Source organism: Muntiacus reevesi, chromosome 9 (genome assembly GCF_963930625.1).
Source record: "Muntiacus reevesi chromosome 9, mMunRee1.1, whole genome shotgun sequence".
Classification (NCBI taxonomy): domain Eukaryota; kingdom Metazoa; phylum Chordata; class Mammalia; order Artiodactyla; family Cervidae; genus Muntiacus; species Muntiacus reevesi.
The window spans coordinates 37,678,147-37,696,704 of record NC_089257.1 but is presented as its reverse complement, the minus strand read 5'-3'; the positions used below and the strand labels follow the sequence as shown (position 1 = coordinate 37,696,704).

Below are 18,558 nucleotides of genomic sequence, written 5' to 3'. Positions count from 1 at the left end.
AGCCTCTTGATGAAGGTGAAAGAGGAGAGTGAAAAAAAAATGCCTTAAAACTCAACATTCAAAAAACTAAGAACATGGCGAATAGATGGGAAAACAATGGAAACAGTGACAGACTTTATTTTTGGGCTCCAAAATCACTGCTGATGGTGACTGCAGCCATGAAATTAAAAGATGCTTGCTCCTTGGAAGTAAAGCTATGACAAACCTAGACATCATATTAAAAAGCAGAGACATTACTTTGCCAACAAAGGTCCGTCTAGTCAAAGCTATGATTTTTCCAGTAGTCATGTATGGATGTGAGAGTTGGATCATAAAGAAGGCTGGAAAGTGAAAGTGAAAGTCACTTAGTCGTGTCCAGCTCTTTGCGACCCCATGGACTATACAGTCCATGGAATTCTCCAGGCCAGAACAGTGGAGTGGGTAAGTGCCGACGAATTGATGCTTTTGAACTGTGGTGTTGCAGAAGACTCTGGAGAGTCCCCGGGACTGCAAGGAGATCAAACCAGTCAATCCTAAAGGAAATCAGTCCTGAATATTTATTGGAAGGACTGATGCTGAAGCTGAAGCTCCAATACTTTGGCCAGCTGATGCGAAAAGCCAACCCACTGGTAAAGACGCTGATGCTGGGAACGATTAAGGGCAGGAGGAGAAAGAGGTGAGAGAGGATGAGATGGCTGGATGGCATCACCAACTCAATGGACATGAATTTGTGCAAACTCCAGGAATTAGTGAAGGACAGGGAAGCCTGGTATGCTGCAGTCCACGGGATCTCAAAGAATTGGACACAACTGAGGGGCTGAATAACAACAACACTTTCTGGGGGACTAACTCCCCTCCCCCTCAACATAAAGCTTGGCACGGTGGCTGCAGAACCTTCTCCATGGAAGAATGAGATATACCCACCAAGCTGACTGCAGTGTTGGCTACATGCTTTGCTTTAACCAGAGAAATGTGGATGTAAGTAATGCCTGGTGCTTCCAAGCAGAAGCTTTAAAAGCCAGCTAGTAGTTTGCCATCTTTGCCTTTTTTCTCTCCCATGAGATGGCAGTGTTCCAAACAGAGACTGCTCTGTTGGGCTGGTTCCGAGGGTAAAGACAGAATGGGGCAGAGCAGCAACCAGCACAAGACAGACACGTAACATAAGAACCAAGCCAACCGCTACTGCTGTTGTCCTCCCTGAGATTTGAGGGCTGCTTGTTACTGTTAGAGGAAATCCTAACTGTAACTGCCTATTCTCTAGGCTCCATTTGTATGAGTTATTTTACAATAGGAGGTTCTGATAAGGAACACGGAACTAACAAGACACCACCAACTGGAAGAATTTGGGAAAATTCATCTCACATGGAGATGCTACGTGTCCTACCACCTCCCAGAATCCTCCTTGCTGGAATCCATCTTGGCTGAGCAATGTGTGCACCACCAGGAAGAACCCTGAGTCTGAATGATTGGCCAGAGGCAACCTGGAAACTAATCCCATCACTAAAAAAAACAATACTGCGAGCCACATGGCAGAGCAGTCCTCCTGGGCTCCCTTACCTTCCTGCTCTCCGCTCAAGCACCTCTTTCCAATAAAGTTTCTTGCTTTGTCAGCATGCGTATCTCCTTGGACAATTCATTACTGAGTGTTAGACAAGAGCCCATTTTCAGGCCCTGAAGGGGGTCCCCCCACTTCCTGCAACATTACCAAATGTAACAGCCTAAGTTAACTGATACATGAAGGCCGAATAGCAGAGCAGCAACCAGCATACCTCTGGGCTCCAATTCTGGGCCAAGCCATATATGTGTCTCTTCCCCTCTCCAGGCCTCGGATTTCTCTTTAACAAAATATTAAGTTAACTAAATAATCTTCACACTGTTTTTCTGTGCTAGGAAATCTCTCCTTTCCCCTGTCATTTGGCCCCCCCCCCTTTTTTTTGGCCACACCAAATAGCTTGTGGGATCTTAGTTTCCCAACTAGGAATCAAACTCAGGCCCCAGGGAGGCATTGAAAGCGCTGAGTCTTAACCACTGAAACACCAGAGAATTCTCTCACCCTTTATTTCCTTCTATCACTTATACTGAATGACTGATATTAGGGATGGGGGGCTTCCTTTAATTTTTTTTAGATTAAATTTACATACAGTGATAAAAATAGATCTCAAGAGTACCATTTGCTGAGTTTTCACAAACATACTACCATGTACTCCACATCCCTAACAAGATATTGAAAACACACTGTGAACACCCCAGAAAATCCCCTTGTACCCTTTCTCAGCCAGAAGCAACGACTGTGAGTTTTTTCACCGCTGATTAGTTTTATGGAATGGCTGGTATTTTTAACTCCTGAACAGATGAAGTATCTAGTTGTTCAGGCTGCCTGTTCTCACACTTCTGAACATCAGTCACGCAAAGAAACAAAGGGGGGTTCTCGGCAGGCCTTGGAGACACTCACCCATGGTTCTGCAAGCCCTCTGATCTTCTGAGCCTCAGCATCACTGACAAAGTCATGGTAGAGAACAACATAGGGCTCCAGGTGGATGACCTCCTTCCGCACCGGCTGGAGCAGCAGGTAGGGACTGGAACTGGTCTCATAGGAGCAGTAGAGGCTGGGGATCTGGTAGTGAGTAGGCTGAAAGGAAGGACTAGAATCAGCTTAGAAGAAGGGTCTAGGAGTGGAAACCAATTTACAGGAACTCTAGCATAAAAAACCTGAAATTCAGGAGATTCAGAATTCAGTCACTGATGCTGTCCAAGTGAACTTCATTTTTTTTTTTTAATGCATCAGTTTTTCCCTTCAAATTGTCCCAATTTTACCTTTTCTCCCATCCCCCAAGCTGGTTCCCCCTTTTTATTCCCATGAGAAGTGGTACCTGGGAACCCAGGGTCTGACATAACCCCTCATAGGTGTCCCTGGTCTGCAGGTGGGGCACATTGGGTCTCTGCATGACAGTCTCAGCTACAGCCTGATTAGGGCTCTCTGCCAAGAGCTTTTCATACTTCAAGACATTTCTGGCTACCCTCTTATTATCTGGGCCTGGAAGAAATCAGCAGGGAAAAATACAAATTAACAGATTAACAAACAGTGGTCCCAGGCAGTGCTGCCAAGGTTTCCTGCAGCTTCACTGTTACACACCACCAGCACCTGGACAACTTCCTATGTCCATGCACAGGAGGGTGTAAGGCCTGCACCCCTAGAGTACCAGGTATTAAAAAGGACTAACTAGGGCCTGGTAGAGCTGAAGGAATACTCTTAGACCAAGCAGGACAGTGTGATGGTCAGTTTTATGTATAGGGAAGAAGCTTCAATCATTCATTCACCTGTCCATTCAGTAACTCTCCAGTGAACATGTACCAGACACTGCGCTAGAGGCTAAACTCTCAGAGTTTAGAATCTATCAGAGAAAAGACACATTAACTAACTACTTACAGCAAAACACAACAAGAAAGTGCTATGAAAGAGAAGTCCAGAGAGCCAAAGCCTACGGCAGAGAGACTTGCTCTGTTCTTCCCTAGAGAACTGGAAGCTAAATTATTCCCAACTCTACTAGATTCCTAAGAATCCCAACCTGGCCTAGACACAACAGAGCACTATGGGACAAAGGGGTTCTAGACTTTGGTTTTAGCCAAGGTCCCGACAGGGATCTTGTGTCTGGTTTGTGCCCACTTTGGTTGCAGATCCGTCATGAGTTGGCAGCTACCCATGGCCAGCTAGCCTCTGCATTATCTCAGTGCATCTCAGAAGGAGGTGTTCCATTGCTGTAAGGGTCACCAAAGCATCTTTCTCTGAGGAGCTCAATGTGCTTCTAACCACTTCCACCATTACCATCATTCTGGCAAACGAGAGGACAGAAATTATCATCTTTTTTTTTTAACCAAAGGAGAAATAAAGTTTGGAGGAATAGAAACAGTGGGCCCAAAATACCAATGAAAATACTGCGAGACCATTTATGGAACGAGGAATTTCAATTTGCTGTGTCTACTTATTCACCTTTAATAGTGCACAATTTACATTCTCTGGGATATGCAGAGATTTAAATAGTTCAAGCACAAAAAACAAAGAGGGGCTGTGTTATCAATTTGTCAGTACCACTAACTGTCCACATGTTTCCAGACCACACAGCTACTGCCTTATCCTACTGTTTGCCAAACTATCAGAAAGGAATAACGTTACTAAATGGATTCATTAAAAGTGATACATACATTTGTGAAGTCCTACAAGAAATACTTCATAAATACTGGGTTGGCCAAAAAGTTTGTTCAGGGTTTTAACGACCTTTTTGGCCAACCTAATTTTGTGAACGGTTATTACATATCTTAACCTATCTGATACATATACATATCTGTATATACACATATCTGTAACATGTACCTATCTTTTAGTATCCATCTTATTAAAAGAAAACCTGGGAAGCCCTCTACCACCAAAATTTTAAGCAAAAATATCTAAGCAGAGTTAAGTTAGCAAATCTCTCTCCCAGTTTAACTCTGGTGAAGCGCTGCCTGAGAGGGTTGAAGCTGAACTCTGTGGCCAGCTGGGCAGAAGGCTTGCATAGCAAAGTGAGCTCCAGTATAAAGAGAAGAATTGCTATCTTTCTGTGAGCAGCCAAAGTGAACAACCCTGCTGAGTCGCTCTCCTTCTTGCACACACAGCTCTCATTGATTGCACTCGTTCCCAGGTCTATTCCCAAAACCTAGATCTTCAAATGTCCCTGAAGAAACTGACTCCCAACCTAGGACTTGCTCCCCACTGAAGCAACACTAATACATATGACTCAATAGGGGTGGAGGAGGAAGGCACAAGCTGGTATCTTTTACTTAGCACTTCCAATGAACTTAAAAACTCCCCCTGGTGCACTGAACAGTATGTTAAGATTTAATAAAAAAATTAGAAATGTGCCTTGGATTATGAAATTTGAAAAATAAAAATAGACAGCTATACTTCATTTGCAGGGATGGAAGGCCAAGAGCAAGAGGGATTTCCCACAGGCCTGACCTCTGGCTATCTTTTATCATTACGTACTGTACAGAAGAAATTCCCGGGAAAGGTTGAGGGCACACAAAACATTTCCTGCCTGTAAGAAAGAAAGAAAAGGGAAAGAGTGAGTTAACTGCACTGAGGATATCTCCCCTAATGAGCCATTAAATGGATTAAAAAAAAAAAACTTTAAAAAAAAAACTCTAAAATAAGCTTACCAATAGTAGATAGTAAGACTCACTGAAATGAGCTGCAGACTAAAATGTAGAGGCTCTCTGTCCTAACTCAGGATTTGCAGCCCTGATGCAAATCAGGTCTCCTCAGTTTCCTCATTTATAAATGACTTATTACCACCCTTACCAGGGAAGGGAGAAAAATAAATGAAAATAAACTTTCTTAAAATTCCCTCAAATCTTTCAAAGCATGCAAACCCATATAATTGTAAGGTGTTATTATTTTGGTATATTTTATTAGTAAATGTTAATATGGAACTGCAACAATCCTACTGAGAATATGATATGTTCTCCAGGTTCAGCACTTCTGAGAATCCACAAAGTTAGTGAGAGGAAGAAAAAGGAGAGCTAAACCTGAACCATTCCCACTGCATAGCAATGACTCTCCCTGCAGCCATTCAACCTTGGGTTACACGTGGTCGAAAGTAAATACAGGCTTTCCAGACAAGCCTGGGGAACAGAATTCGGGGCAGGTGGGCTTTCATACTGCTCTGGGTGCTGTGAAATGATGGTAAGTCACTAGACATGTATTTCCTTCTGATCATTTCACTTTTGCATGTTAAAAAAATGCATTTTTAATGATAAAAGCAAGAATAAGGACACTATAAAACATACAAGAAATAGGGGGTAAAGGTTCCACTGAAACCCAGGCACTTCAAACACTTTGGAATAATACATAGTGTGTACACAGTTACAGTCATATTTATTATATATTTTCATATCCTGATTGTTTCCCTCTACAGTGTAATCAGGAGTACTTTCTATATTTTTACATAGTCCTCAGAAATAGATTGTTTCTAATTAATTAATATCATGAATTATTCTGTTCTGTACTTAACAGAGGGGTAGTTACTTAATCTACTAATATAATGTCAGATATAAACTCAGGGTTATAGATTTTCAAACCCTTTGAGATGAAGAAAGCTAAAATATTAATTTTATATATTTTTAAAACTCAAGGGCTTTATCAGGAGATTAAAATTAGGTTTTATCAAGAACAGTTAGAGCTACTTTTGATATCCCAGTTAAATTTCTCTGGAAATGTGTACAGTAAATAATGTTCAATGAAAAAGGAGAACACACACTTGTGTATATTGTAAAGATAGCTTATATTTATTGAGAACATATGAGTTATGAATTGGGTTAAGGGCTTTACGTGTATTAGCTCATTTAATCCTCATGCCGACCCTTTGAGGTGGGCGCTGAAGGTGCCAATTACAAACTGGCACTTGCCATGGGCACTTCCACCTACGTCCACAAGGATTAAATCACGAGCTGCTGCAGCTACTGGCTTTCAACACCCTCCTGAAAATAGTTCAGCGTGGAGAGCAGAAATGAGGCACTCTGTGCACTGGGAAAAACTGGCAGAACAGGTCTTCATATAGTTAGATATTTTCAGAAGCTGATTTTATAAGCCTAATTCTTGTATTTCCTCATATCTAGAAAAGCACTACAAATTTTCATGGTGACAACTGTTCCTCAAGACTAACAGAAATCTTCTGCAAAAAAAATATGTGCTTGATTGCATCTACTCCCCTTTCACTAAAATCACATATATACTGACCTTCCCCCTAACATCTTTGGAGCAGTTTCTCAGAGCTATCTGAGGTGCTGTCTCCTGGGCTACAGTCCTCATTTTGCCCCAAATAAAACCTGATGCACGGCTCTCACATTATGCATTAAGTCAACAGAGGGCAGCAGAATATGCCATCTCCAAATATGCCTCTTTGGCATAAGGATTATTTTGAGCTAATTATTTTGAGAAACATCAGAGATACAGGAGAAGTTTTTTAAACCAGAGTAGAAGCTATGCTTTCATAAGGGAAATTTATATTTACAACGGAAATCTCCTTTTGTGAGGGTTATCTCCCCCGTGTACCTGAAAGAGAAGGATGACTCTGCATCACAAGAAAATCTTATCAATGGAGAAGGCACCCTAAATCTCTTGGCATCTAACAGCCTTACTCTTGCTTGCTTGGTCTGGTCACTTCCCAGAACTGGCTCCCCGATACCTTTCTTTCTTTTGTCTTTAGCTGGATACATCATATTTAAGATGAAGGTTTAATTCCTCTCAGAGAGTTACTCATCCCCTGCCCCCCAATATCTCCTGTGTCTACAGGAGGTATACATGTTAGTTAACTTACGTTTATTGTTCCTCTTATTAATCTGTCTTATATTACAGGGAGGGCTCAGACAAAAACTCAGAAGGTTATGGGGAAAATTATTTCCACACTGCCACATTATCATTATTATTCCCCTTTAAAGATAAGAAAATTAGGGACTTCCCTGGTGGTCCAGTGGTTAAGAATCTGCCTTCCAATGCAGGGGACACAAGTTCGATCCCTGCTCGGGGAACTAAGATCCCACGTGCTGCAGAGCAACTAAGCCCACGGGACGCAACTACTGAGCCTGTGCACCAAAGATCCCAAGTCCAGCAATTAGAACCCAATGCAGCCAAATAAACACATAAATAAAAGTAAGTATTTTTTTAAAAAAAGAAGAAAGAAGAAAAGTCTTATCATAGAGGAAAACTGAAGCTTTAAAACAAAAAGAAAAATTAAGGTCTAGGGAGGTTAAGTAAGTTACCCAAGTTTTCACAGAACTTGAACCTAGGTCTGCCTGACTTCAGAGCCTATGGTTTATATTACTACACACTGTTTCTCATTATTCGTAGTTACTGAAATGATTTTTTACTAAAACATATCCTGAAAATGTGTTAAATGATAGTACTACATATAATATGATATACTTTTTGTGGTATATATACACAATTTTATATGATAATGAAAGATCTATGAGGAACATTCATCCCTAATTTACTAGTGGTAAAAAGGAGACCAGAAATTGCCTATAAGACAATGCCAATGTGTTTTATTATTATGGCATAAACACACACACACACACACACACACACACACACACTATAAGAGCACAAAGAAGGAGAGTCTGAGGGGTCTAAAGAAAATTAAAGAAGGCTGCACAAAATAGGAGACATTTGAGCTACACCTGGTAAGATGAATAATACTTACCAGACAAAGCACAACTGTAGAATGGGAGAGTTTACAAGTGAGAAGAGGAGAAATCTAAGTTTTCATAGGGGAAACAAACCCCAAACTATTAGACATTGTATCTAAAACTCTATCTTTCAGAATGAGCTGCTTTACTTTATCTTCTCTGAGTCTCCATATCAATTCTCCATTTTTTTCTATTAAAATTCAATTACTTCTCACCCTTTATTGTATCACAGTGATTCTATTCCAGCTTTAATAGCAATTAAGCAGGACAGATAGGAAGAGCACCCTGGAAAGTTTTACAACAAAGAGCCAAGAACTTCTATGAGAGGAAAAGGACCATTTGCAGCACTGAGAATAAATCTGTTTTGGCAGCAACACACAGGTTTGGACCACCCACATCCTCCTCCCTTTCTCAGGAAAAGGGGGAAAGGAAAAGGAATGTGTGGAGCAGAAATGGTTTATTAGTTTTGGAAACTCTAGGGAACTGACTCTGTAGTGATTTTTCCAGCCTGTTCTTAAATACTATACAACTCTGGTGGACGTGGGGTTAGGATGGCAGCTCCCACAAGAAGAGAAATGAGCTTTCACGAGAGACACAATGGATCACAGGTCAATGGTACCAATGAAAAACAACACCTACAGGAGGCAATGAGCTGATGCTCTGGACCAATGACACCAGCTGTGTATCTGGACACAATTCAGGTCACAGTTGGACTTGACAGCAGATGGGAGAAGAAACAATCAAACTTCTTCCTTGACATTGGCAATATCATGGCAAGAGTTATGAATTGTTGAGAGTGCAAAAAAGTGACCTGCATTAACTATGAAGTCACTAAACATTTGTAAATGCAGCTACTACTGATTCAAGTGAGAAACTGTCTCCTACATTGGAGATGATGATTTTAAAGTAGTCAGCGCACTGGAAAGAGTACTGAGGAAGAAATAGACTCAGGCTCTAATCTGACCTCTGTGAACTTTTTAACAAGTTAGGAATTCTTTGGAGATTCAGTTTACTCACATGAGAAATATGGAGAAACAACTACCTGCCTGACACATTTAGTCCTGTTGGGAAGATGAAATAAATTAAGAGACATGAAAATGCTGAAAAAGTGATAAAAGCAGATATAAAGCATTATGCTTACTGTGATGAAAGGAGTGTGTCTCTTGCTTACTCCCCTACCTGGAAATAGGCGAAGGCCAAGTGATCCAAGGCATCCTCAAGACTTGCCTCATCCTCTGTCTTCCATTCTCCATAAGAGCCTCGGAAGAGACTGACAGCCTCCTCCAGCCATGGAATGGCATGGTAGTAATCCCCCATGTCATAGGCCACCTGCAGGGAACATAAGTACCATCTCTAAAGTTTAGTCCACAGGTAGAGAAAGGAAATAACAATGCAAAAATGTGAGGGGCCTTTGAAACCCAAGAAGGCAAGTTTTCTTTCCAACTCATTTAAGTTAAATATACTAAGCATCTATTATATACAAGACAATGTAACTAGGTGTGGAGAATACTGAAGTGTTCTCTCATTTAAAAAATTTATATTGTACTTCCTTGGTAGTCCAGTGGTTAAGAACCAGCCTGCCAATGCAGGGGACACGGCCCAGTCCCTGGTCTGGGAGGACTCCACATGTTGAGGAGCAGCTGAGCCTATGCGCCAAGCCCATGCTCTGGAGCCCATAAGCTGCAACTACTGAAGCCCACATGCTCTAGAGCCCATGCTTTGCAACAAGGGTATGTATGTGCTCAGTCGTGTCAGATTCTTTGTGACCCCATGGGCTGTAGCCCACCAGTCTCCTCTGCCCATGGAATTTTCCAGGCAAGAATACCAGGGTTGCTGTTTCCTACTCCAGGGGATCTTCCTGACCCAGGGATCGAACCTGCGTCTCTGGCATCTCCTGTATTGGCAGGCACATTCTTTACCACTGCACTACCTGGGAGGCCACTGCAAGGAGGGGTCTGCACGCCGCAACTAGAGAGTAGCCCCCACTCGTCACAACTAGAGAGAGTCCACGTGCAGCAACAAAGACCCAGCACAGCCAAAACTGGGAAATGAGAAATATGAACTGAAGTAACTAGAATACTGAGCAGAATGGCAAGATTACTTGAAAGAAATATGTATGATATGCTGTGGAGGCATAAAGAAAGGAGGAGACTTGAGAATCTCTGCAAGCTTCATGGAAGAAGTACCACCTGAAGAATGGGTATGTGTATGTATAACTGGTTCATCTGCTTACAGAAGAAAATAGCACAACACTGTAAATCAACTATACTCCAATAAAGTGAAGTCGCTCAGTCGTGTCCGACTCTTTGTGACGCCATGGACTGTAGCCTACCACAATCCTCTGTCCATGGGATCTTCCAGGCAAGAGTGCTGGAGTGGGTTGCCATTTCCTTCTCCAGAGGATCTTCCCAACCCAGGGATCGAACCTGGGTCTCCCACATTGTAGGCAGACGCTTTACCATCTGAGCCACCAGGGAAGTTATACTCCAATAAAAAATATAGAAATTAAGAAAAAAATGCCATCTGAGTCTTCCTTAAACAAGGAAAAGAATTTCAATGAGCAGAGATTGGGATGAAGGGCATTTTATGATGAAAGAATGGTAGAAACAGAAGCCAAAATCAAGAATGTGTTCAAGTAGTATATTGTGATTATAGTCTAAGGCAAAGCGAAGCAGGGAATAAACATAAAAAGGCTATATGGGCTTCACTAAATAGAGATGTGACTGTCATGTTTTTAGGAAGATATTGTTGGGAGCAATGTGACTAATCAATTAAATGCATTTATTTATTCAATATTTACTGTATTTATAATGTACCTGGAGGTTCCTGCCCTTAAAGAGCTTGCAATCAACCAAGGGGCACATGAGTAAACCAGTAATTGTGATACAATGCATTAGCCACCTTAATGGAGGTGGACACTGGAATGCTATGAGAGCTCGGTGAATAGCTTTCATAGCTCGTTAAATGTCAGAAAGTGGGGACTATGGCCGCATGCACTAGACATAGCTCCTGTCTCCTAAGAGCTTACAGTTAACTAGAACACCAGACCTGCAGGTGGAATTTCCTGGAAATTGATGTCGGAAACAGCATGGAATTATAGAGTCACAGACTTGGAAGGCCTCTTGCAAAATGATCTAATTTAGGCATAATTCCCCACAGGCAGAAAAAGAGCAGGACCTGGAGATACTGCAGTTCTGCTGCCCAAACAGCAAGTCCATTCCTCTCCTCCATCTGCCATTAGCCTGCTGTGTTATCTTTCTGTTCCTTAAGTTTCCTATTTGAAAAAGATTAATTTGAAGAATAACCAAAAAATGACCGAACTTTTCCTGCTAAGTTACCAATTTATTTAATTAAGATTTCTATGAGGAACTTTAAGTCTTAGCAACATGGCAGACAGCTAACTGGAATCCATCCTTAACCACAAAGACTTAGAAATTTTGAATAAGATATAATAAGTATTTAATCATATATTTTCTAGAAAGATTGGGAAATATCCAAGTACCAGAAATAAAAGAGAAGCTGAAAATCCAAGTAACAAGCTGATGAGCAGATGCTGAAGCTGCCTGGGATGGGGTGGATGTTAGTCCTAGTAACCTCCGTACTTAGTAATCTGAGGCTACAACGCCCACAGGAGGACAGTACATGAGCCTTTTGTAGACCTCGAAAAACTTAAAAACTGGATTTAAGACACACTCATAAAACTGAAACCCATGAAAAACTATACTTGAAGGGAAAGAATTGACCAGAAAAAAAATCTATCCACTGCCACAAGGAGATAAGAAAGTTGGTTTGTTTCTGTCTGGTTTCAATTCAGAGAAATAGATGATGGAAACAACCCAAGTGTCCATCAATAGATGAATGAACGAATAAAATGACACACACACACACACACATAATTCAACCACTAAAAAGAATGAAATCTTGCCATTTGTGACTACATCGATGTACCTTGAAGCACGGTGCTAAATGAAATAAGACAGAGAAAGACAAATACCATATGATTTCACTTACATATGGAATCTTAAAAAAAAAAGCAGAAACAAAAACCCCCAGCCCATAAATATAGGAACCAGATTGTTTGCCAGAGGCCAGGGTAGGGGGCTGGTGAAATGGATGATGGGGGTCAAAGGGTATTAACTTCCAGTTATAAAATAAATAAGCTGTGCAGATGTAATGTAGAGGGGGAAAAAGAAAGGACTTCTAAGGCTAGTGATACCACAGAGTACCTGAAAGAAGAAAACCCAAAACTCTATGAAGGGATATTCCCACAATTCTGGGCAAAAAGACTCTATTTGGCGGTGGGGGTGGAATCCTGCTAAAAATAGGTTCACAATCAAACATGATAAACTATGTCAGGAAATAACAGACCATGAGCAAGAGTCAATTGACACATTAGTGGAACAAAAGAACTAGACAATAAAGCATTTCAGAAGAAAAGTAAAATAATCAATAGAGGAGGGAATTGAGGGCATGTAGATAAAACAGACTTATCTACATGCTAATAATTATCTATGTTTATTCTTCAACCCAGGTATTTAACCAAGAGAAATGAACACAAATGTCCACAGAAAGACACATCAATAAAGCAGCAGCGTTATTCCAGCTAATGCTGGAAACAAATCTAAGAATCCATCAACATGAGATTGATAAACAGTTCGTGGTATATTCAAACAACAGAATACTATTCAGCAATAGAAAGGAATGAACTACTGATAAATGCTGCAGTCCATGACGTGCTGCAGTCCATGGCGTTGCAAAGAGTCAGACACGACTGAGCGACTGAACTGAACTGATAAATGCAGCAACATGGATAAAATGTCACAGATACAAGGTGCTAAGTGACTCAAGAGCACTTACTATTTGGTTTAGGACAGTGGTCGCTTGGTACCTGGGCAAAGGGAGAAAAGCAAGGGTGGGGGTGGTGAGGAGGAAAAGGAGTGTGTGTTTGGCTATCTTTACATTCTTTTTTAAAAATCTGGGGAAAAAAATCTGAAACAAATACAGCAAAATTTGAACATATATTTCATCTCAATTATAGATAAAACTGCTTATTTTATGTGTACTTTTCTTATATTTGAAATGTTTTATCTTTCAAAATAAGTAAGTAAATACAGAAATGATGACTGTCAGTGAGATTTTCAGGAAATGACTTAACTGAATTTTCAACATATGGTTTTAGTCTCAGAAAAGCCTCACTAAGGAAGCAAATATTGGTACCATATATGGAACTATTTTAACTGACTTCATTTTAAATTAGCCATGAACATGATGATTGAGCTTGATTCTATTAGGATCTCAGAAAAGGAAAAGTTATACATGGAGAGGCTTAGGGAAACCCACTCTGTTAATTTGGAGCATGTATCCTCAAAACTTGGATTTAGGACACAAGAGGCCCACTCTCAGACTGGCTAACGAATACTGCACAGGCTGGGAAAAATTCACTTTCCTGCAGTATGCATCTTCAAAATTAAAAAGGATTTACTCCATTACTTCCGGGCAAAGGCTAACAAAGAGTATATTGTAAAATAACCTCTAGTGCACTCAGAACTTCTAAACAAAGATCAGTTAAACATCTCATATGGAAGGTTCCTAAAGTCTATTTTCTCAAACAATTTTATAGCAATGTGGGGTGAGTTCTGGCTGCATCACTTGGCTTGTGGGATCTTACTTCCCTGACTAGGGATCGAGCTCATGCCCTTTGCAGTGGAAGCATGGAGTCCTAACCACTGGATTACCAGGGAATTCCCAAATGGTTTGTTTTTTTGACACTACTTTAGTATCTCTAAGTGGCTAGGAAATGTTGTAAGGGATTTCATAAAGTCCCAAGAGGCTGAGTTTCTGTGATCTTACCTTTACATCACCATTTCCTTTCCTTTCCCCCATCCTTTGACCTTGCTTCTCCTTCCCACTCGGCTGTCCATCTACTGGAATGCTATGGTTATGGTGACCAAAGCGCCATTTTGCCCAAAATAGTCCCATTTTATGTCTCTCAGCCTAGCTAATAACACTTTCTTCACTCTCAAGAGTGTCTTAAGTATGTGATTACCCTAGCTATTATGGAGACAGCATGGGATTCAGAGTTAAAAGACACAGGTTCAAAATTTAGTTCTACTTAAACTTGCGTAACTTTAGGCAAGTCATTTACCCTCTCTGAACCTCAGTTTCTTCATCTCATCTGAAAATGGAGAATAATGCCCTATTTCCAATTTTGCTGGCAGGATTAGAAATATGTATTAATAACAACAATCAGAGTATAGTGATTTTATCCCCTAGAAACAGAGTTGAGCAATCTGCCCTCCCTCTGAATACCATTACCTTGCCAACTTGGAAGCAGTCATCCCCGGTGAGGGAGAAAAGTCGCCTGGGACTGTACAAGTCCGTGACAGCAGAGCCTGTGACTCTCTGGAAGACGCCTCGGGCAAGTCCCTTCACATTGAGCATGTACACGTCCTGCAGCCGCATCAGGGCCCTTGCTGCTCCCTCAAGGTCCTCAAAGGCTGGCAGGTCCTGCTCCACCCTCTCATAACCATCCTTGAGAGCTGTGGAAGTCATGAAAGCATCAATCCATCACTCAAAAAACAGGTGGTGAGCATTTGATACAGCAAGGCATCATCACCTTAATTACTATAATCACTAAGCTCATAATATTTTCATGAGCAAAGATAATGCTTTATCTGATCTTGTCCCCAGGGTAATAAATCTTCTGAATGAGGAATAAAGATTCCAGAGTAAAAACTAAGTATCTTTATCATGTTGTTTCATTCTATCTGTCTCCGGGAGTCTTGCCTTTTGAGGGGAAAACTTTTCTTCTTCTTAACTTCCCCAAAGTCGACAAACTTCTTCAATTATGAAAATGAAAGTTGCTCAGTGGTGTCCGACTCTTTGCGACCCCATGGACTATACAGTCCACGGAATTCTCCAGGCCAGAATACTGGAGTGGGTTAGCCTTTCCCTTCTCCAGTGGATCTTCCCAACCCAGGGATCGAACCCAGGTCTCCAGCACTGCAGGCAGATTCTTTACTAGTTGAGCCCCAAAGGAAGCCTTTCAAGTACAAAGTAGAGTAAATTAGGAAAGTGATCTTACTACAGAACTGTAGTGGCAACTTAATAAAACAGAAATTAATAGACAACATCACTTTTACACATATGTAAATGGGATGATATAACCTATAGTTCTTCACAGGATTGGGTGAAGTTCAGATGAGATAATGGAGGCACTTCGCTGGCAGTCTAGCAGTTAGGACTCTGCGCTTCCACTGCAGGGGACACGGGTTCACTCCCTAGTTAGGGAACTAAGATCCTACATGCCATGCGGTATAGCCAAAAAAGTATTTTAAAAAATGAGATAATGGATACAAAATTGCTTTCTAATTATAACTGCATAAATTGCATAAACATATTAACAAAAGAACCTAGTTCTCTGTAACAGAGCTAAGGAGATCACTTCATTATCCTTCATCACATCCCATCAGAATCTCTCTCCTTTCTACTAAGTCAGGAGATAGAATCTTCTCTTACCCTCCAGCCCTCCTCCTCATTACCTCGGATGTTCTCACTGGCCTCCAGACTATGTACCACATTCTTCCAATCAGACTGTAGGCGTTTGATGAGAGTAAATGCAAGCAGAGGGTTAGACACAGGGGTTGCTGCATCTTCATGTAAAGATAGCACCTTGTGATAGAATCTGAAAGACAGGAGTAGATTGACCTAAGCCACTGATACAACCGCTCTACCAAGTGAAGGCACATTTGGAGTAGCTAAGAATGAAATGCTGAACCCCTTGAGACTCATGTTATATTCTGAGCAACATGAACAAAGAGGGTGAAAACAACCAACACAACAAAAGTAGGTCCACTCATTTGTTCATTCAAGTCAGTCTCCACTGCTCAATCACTATATGTCAGGCATCATGCTAGATGCTCGAGACCCAAAGGCAAGAGAGGGTGGAGCTCTCAAGGAGGTTACAAATAAGAAGATCTTTTTTTCTCTCATTATTCTATAATCAAAACTTAGAATCTGATAGAAGCTTAAAAAACATTGTTGAATTAATTACAATAACTGTGGTATATGCTATGAGAGAAGAGAGCATATAATGCTATGAAATGCTCTGGCAATCTGTAAGCAGGATACCTGACCCAGGTGGGAGTTAGAAGGTGTAACGGAGGACTGTACAGAGGATCCGGCACCTAATCTGAGTTTGGAAGGACTGGTTAAAATACTGATAGCTACTACTTATTGAGCCCTTATCATGTACTAGGCATCCTGTTGAGTGTTTTAAACATATTGTCTCATTTAATTCCCCCCGCCCCAAATGCTCAGAATAGATATTATCACGCACATTTTACAGAAGAGGAAACTGAAACACAGCAATGCTGTTGGTAAAAACAACAAAGCCAGGAATGAACTGAAGCCTGTCTGACTCTGAAGCTGGGGTTCTTAATTGATTTTACTATACTGTTTCCCATGGAATCAGAACAAAGAAGGGAGGAGAGTGGGTTTTTTGAGCCAACAGGGACCAATGTATCCAAAAGCACAGAGGCTTGACATATATTTAATCATTCAGTAACTCACTTGCTAGAAGTCAAACTCTGTGCTGGAAGCCGGGGATAAAAAGGCAAGACAGGGTCCAATGATCAAAAATTTCATGAACAAGAAAATAGCTGATTTCTCATCACTTTTTTTTTTTTGCCACATCATGCAGTGTGTGGGATCTCAGTTCCCCAACCAGAAACTGAACCTGGGCCACATCAGTGAAAGTACTACCAAGTCTTAACCATTAACTACCAAGTCAACCATTGGACAACCGGGGAATTTCCTCTTATCACCCTTTTCCTAAGTTCAACATATATTTCTATGAAAGAATGAATGAAATATATTCTTCTGTGAGCTAGGTACAAAATTTTGAATAAGTCAAAAACCTTGATCTCAAAACATTTGAGATCACAAATAATTACATTACAGATGCAACCCCAGATTGAAGAACAAAGCTTAGAGGAAAGTACACACATCTGCCAGAGCAGATCACAGTAGGTATCACAGAGGAGATAATAAACTGAGACCTGATGGGTAAAAGCAAATAATGAGAAGGAGGTCTCCCTCCAGGAAGGCAGAGACAGTTCAACATGTGTAAAACTACAGAGAGAAGCAGCAGGGAAATTACAAACCATTGAGTACTGCTGGAGCACGCAATGTATTAGGAGGATGGGGAGACTAGACTGGAGAAGCAAGGAGTAACTCACAGACCTTGCTGAGAAATCTGGGTTCTGCCCTGAGTGCAATTAGGAGTAGCAAAATTTTAAGTGAGAGTGGGATGGACTATGATATATTACATATATAAATCTGTGAGAGGGTGAGGAGAAGGGGTTAGAAGTGGAAGTAACCAGAGCAGAAAGACCAGTTAGGAGGCCATTTCAAAGCTGTAAGCAAAAGACAGGACAGTATGAACCAAAACAGTGACAGTGGGGGCAGAGAATGGAATGGTTTCAAGAGAGATATTTAGGAAGCAAATCATACAGAAACTGGTGAAGATTGTAATGGGGAATGAAAAGGTGGGCTATTCAGCACGCTTCCAACCTTTCTTGTTTGCCAACATTTGCAATAAAGGGGCAGAAATGTAGGGGCCAGAAGTGATCATCTTTTTCATTAATTTATCTCCTCCTCAATGTCCTATAAGAGTGTTCATACAATTAAGATATAAGTGTTTACTTTCCTGGCATACTATGGTTATCCCATTTCTAATTCCCTACTGGGATTTATATTATTGAAATTTATTAGTTACAGTAAGGCAGACTTAAGAGTTCTAGTCCTGCCCTCTAACACTTTTTCCCTTTGTTTTAAACATTATTTTCAAAAACAATACAATAACAATTGAAATAAAAGAAAAAGTGTGTGTGGTGCAAAGTGAATGTATGAAGAGCATGTGAGAATAGAAGAATTTTCTGGCCACAGTGGAGGACTTCAGTGAGCGGAAAGGGATGGAAGTGAGGAATAGAGGGAGTGGTGGGGTGGGGGTAAGGTGCAGGATTTCAATCCCTTGAAACAGTCTGACTTAAGGATTTCTCAAGGGTGGGGCCTCAACTATAAACACAGCCTGAAACAGAATAGTTGCTTTGGGTAGAGATGCTTCTAGTGAGCCAAATATTCAATTCAAGCATAAACTAAGAAAAACAGTCTGCTCCTGGGTGCCCCAGGGAGGAAATAGGAAGCCTGTTAAGTCCCAGGATATTTCTGATCCCTAAGACAGGGGGGTTTTTAAATTAAACCTACTCAAGGGTTTTAAAACTAAACCAGCCTCCAGGGTGTGGGACTTTTTTTTTAATACCCATTATTTTCTGCTTCAGCTCCATATGGAACTAC

At 41.0% G+C, this 18,558-nt stretch overlaps 1 protein-coding gene across 1 annotated transcript in view; it reads right to left on the bottom strand.

The window, feature by feature from the left end:
* The window catches only part of P4HA3 (prolyl 4-hydroxylase subunit alpha 3), a 40,192-nt gene that overhangs the window by 15,740 nt on the left and 5,894 nt on the right, over positions 1-18,558 (bottom strand). Inside the window, exons 2-7 of the mRNA XM_065943889.1 lie at positions 15,744-15,886; positions 14,518-14,741; positions 9,382-9,531; positions 5,000-5,051; positions 2,850-3,013; positions 2,432-2,608 (exon numbers count right to left, since the gene is read on the bottom strand). Coding sequence (XP_065799961.1) covers positions 2,432-2,608; positions 2,850-3,013; positions 5,000-5,051; positions 9,382-9,531; positions 14,518-14,741; positions 15,744-15,886 — 910 coding nt within the window. The remainder of the gene's footprint in view (positions 1-2,431; positions 2,609-2,849; positions 3,014-4,999; positions 5,052-9,381; positions 9,532-14,517; positions 14,742-15,743; positions 15,887-18,558) is intronic.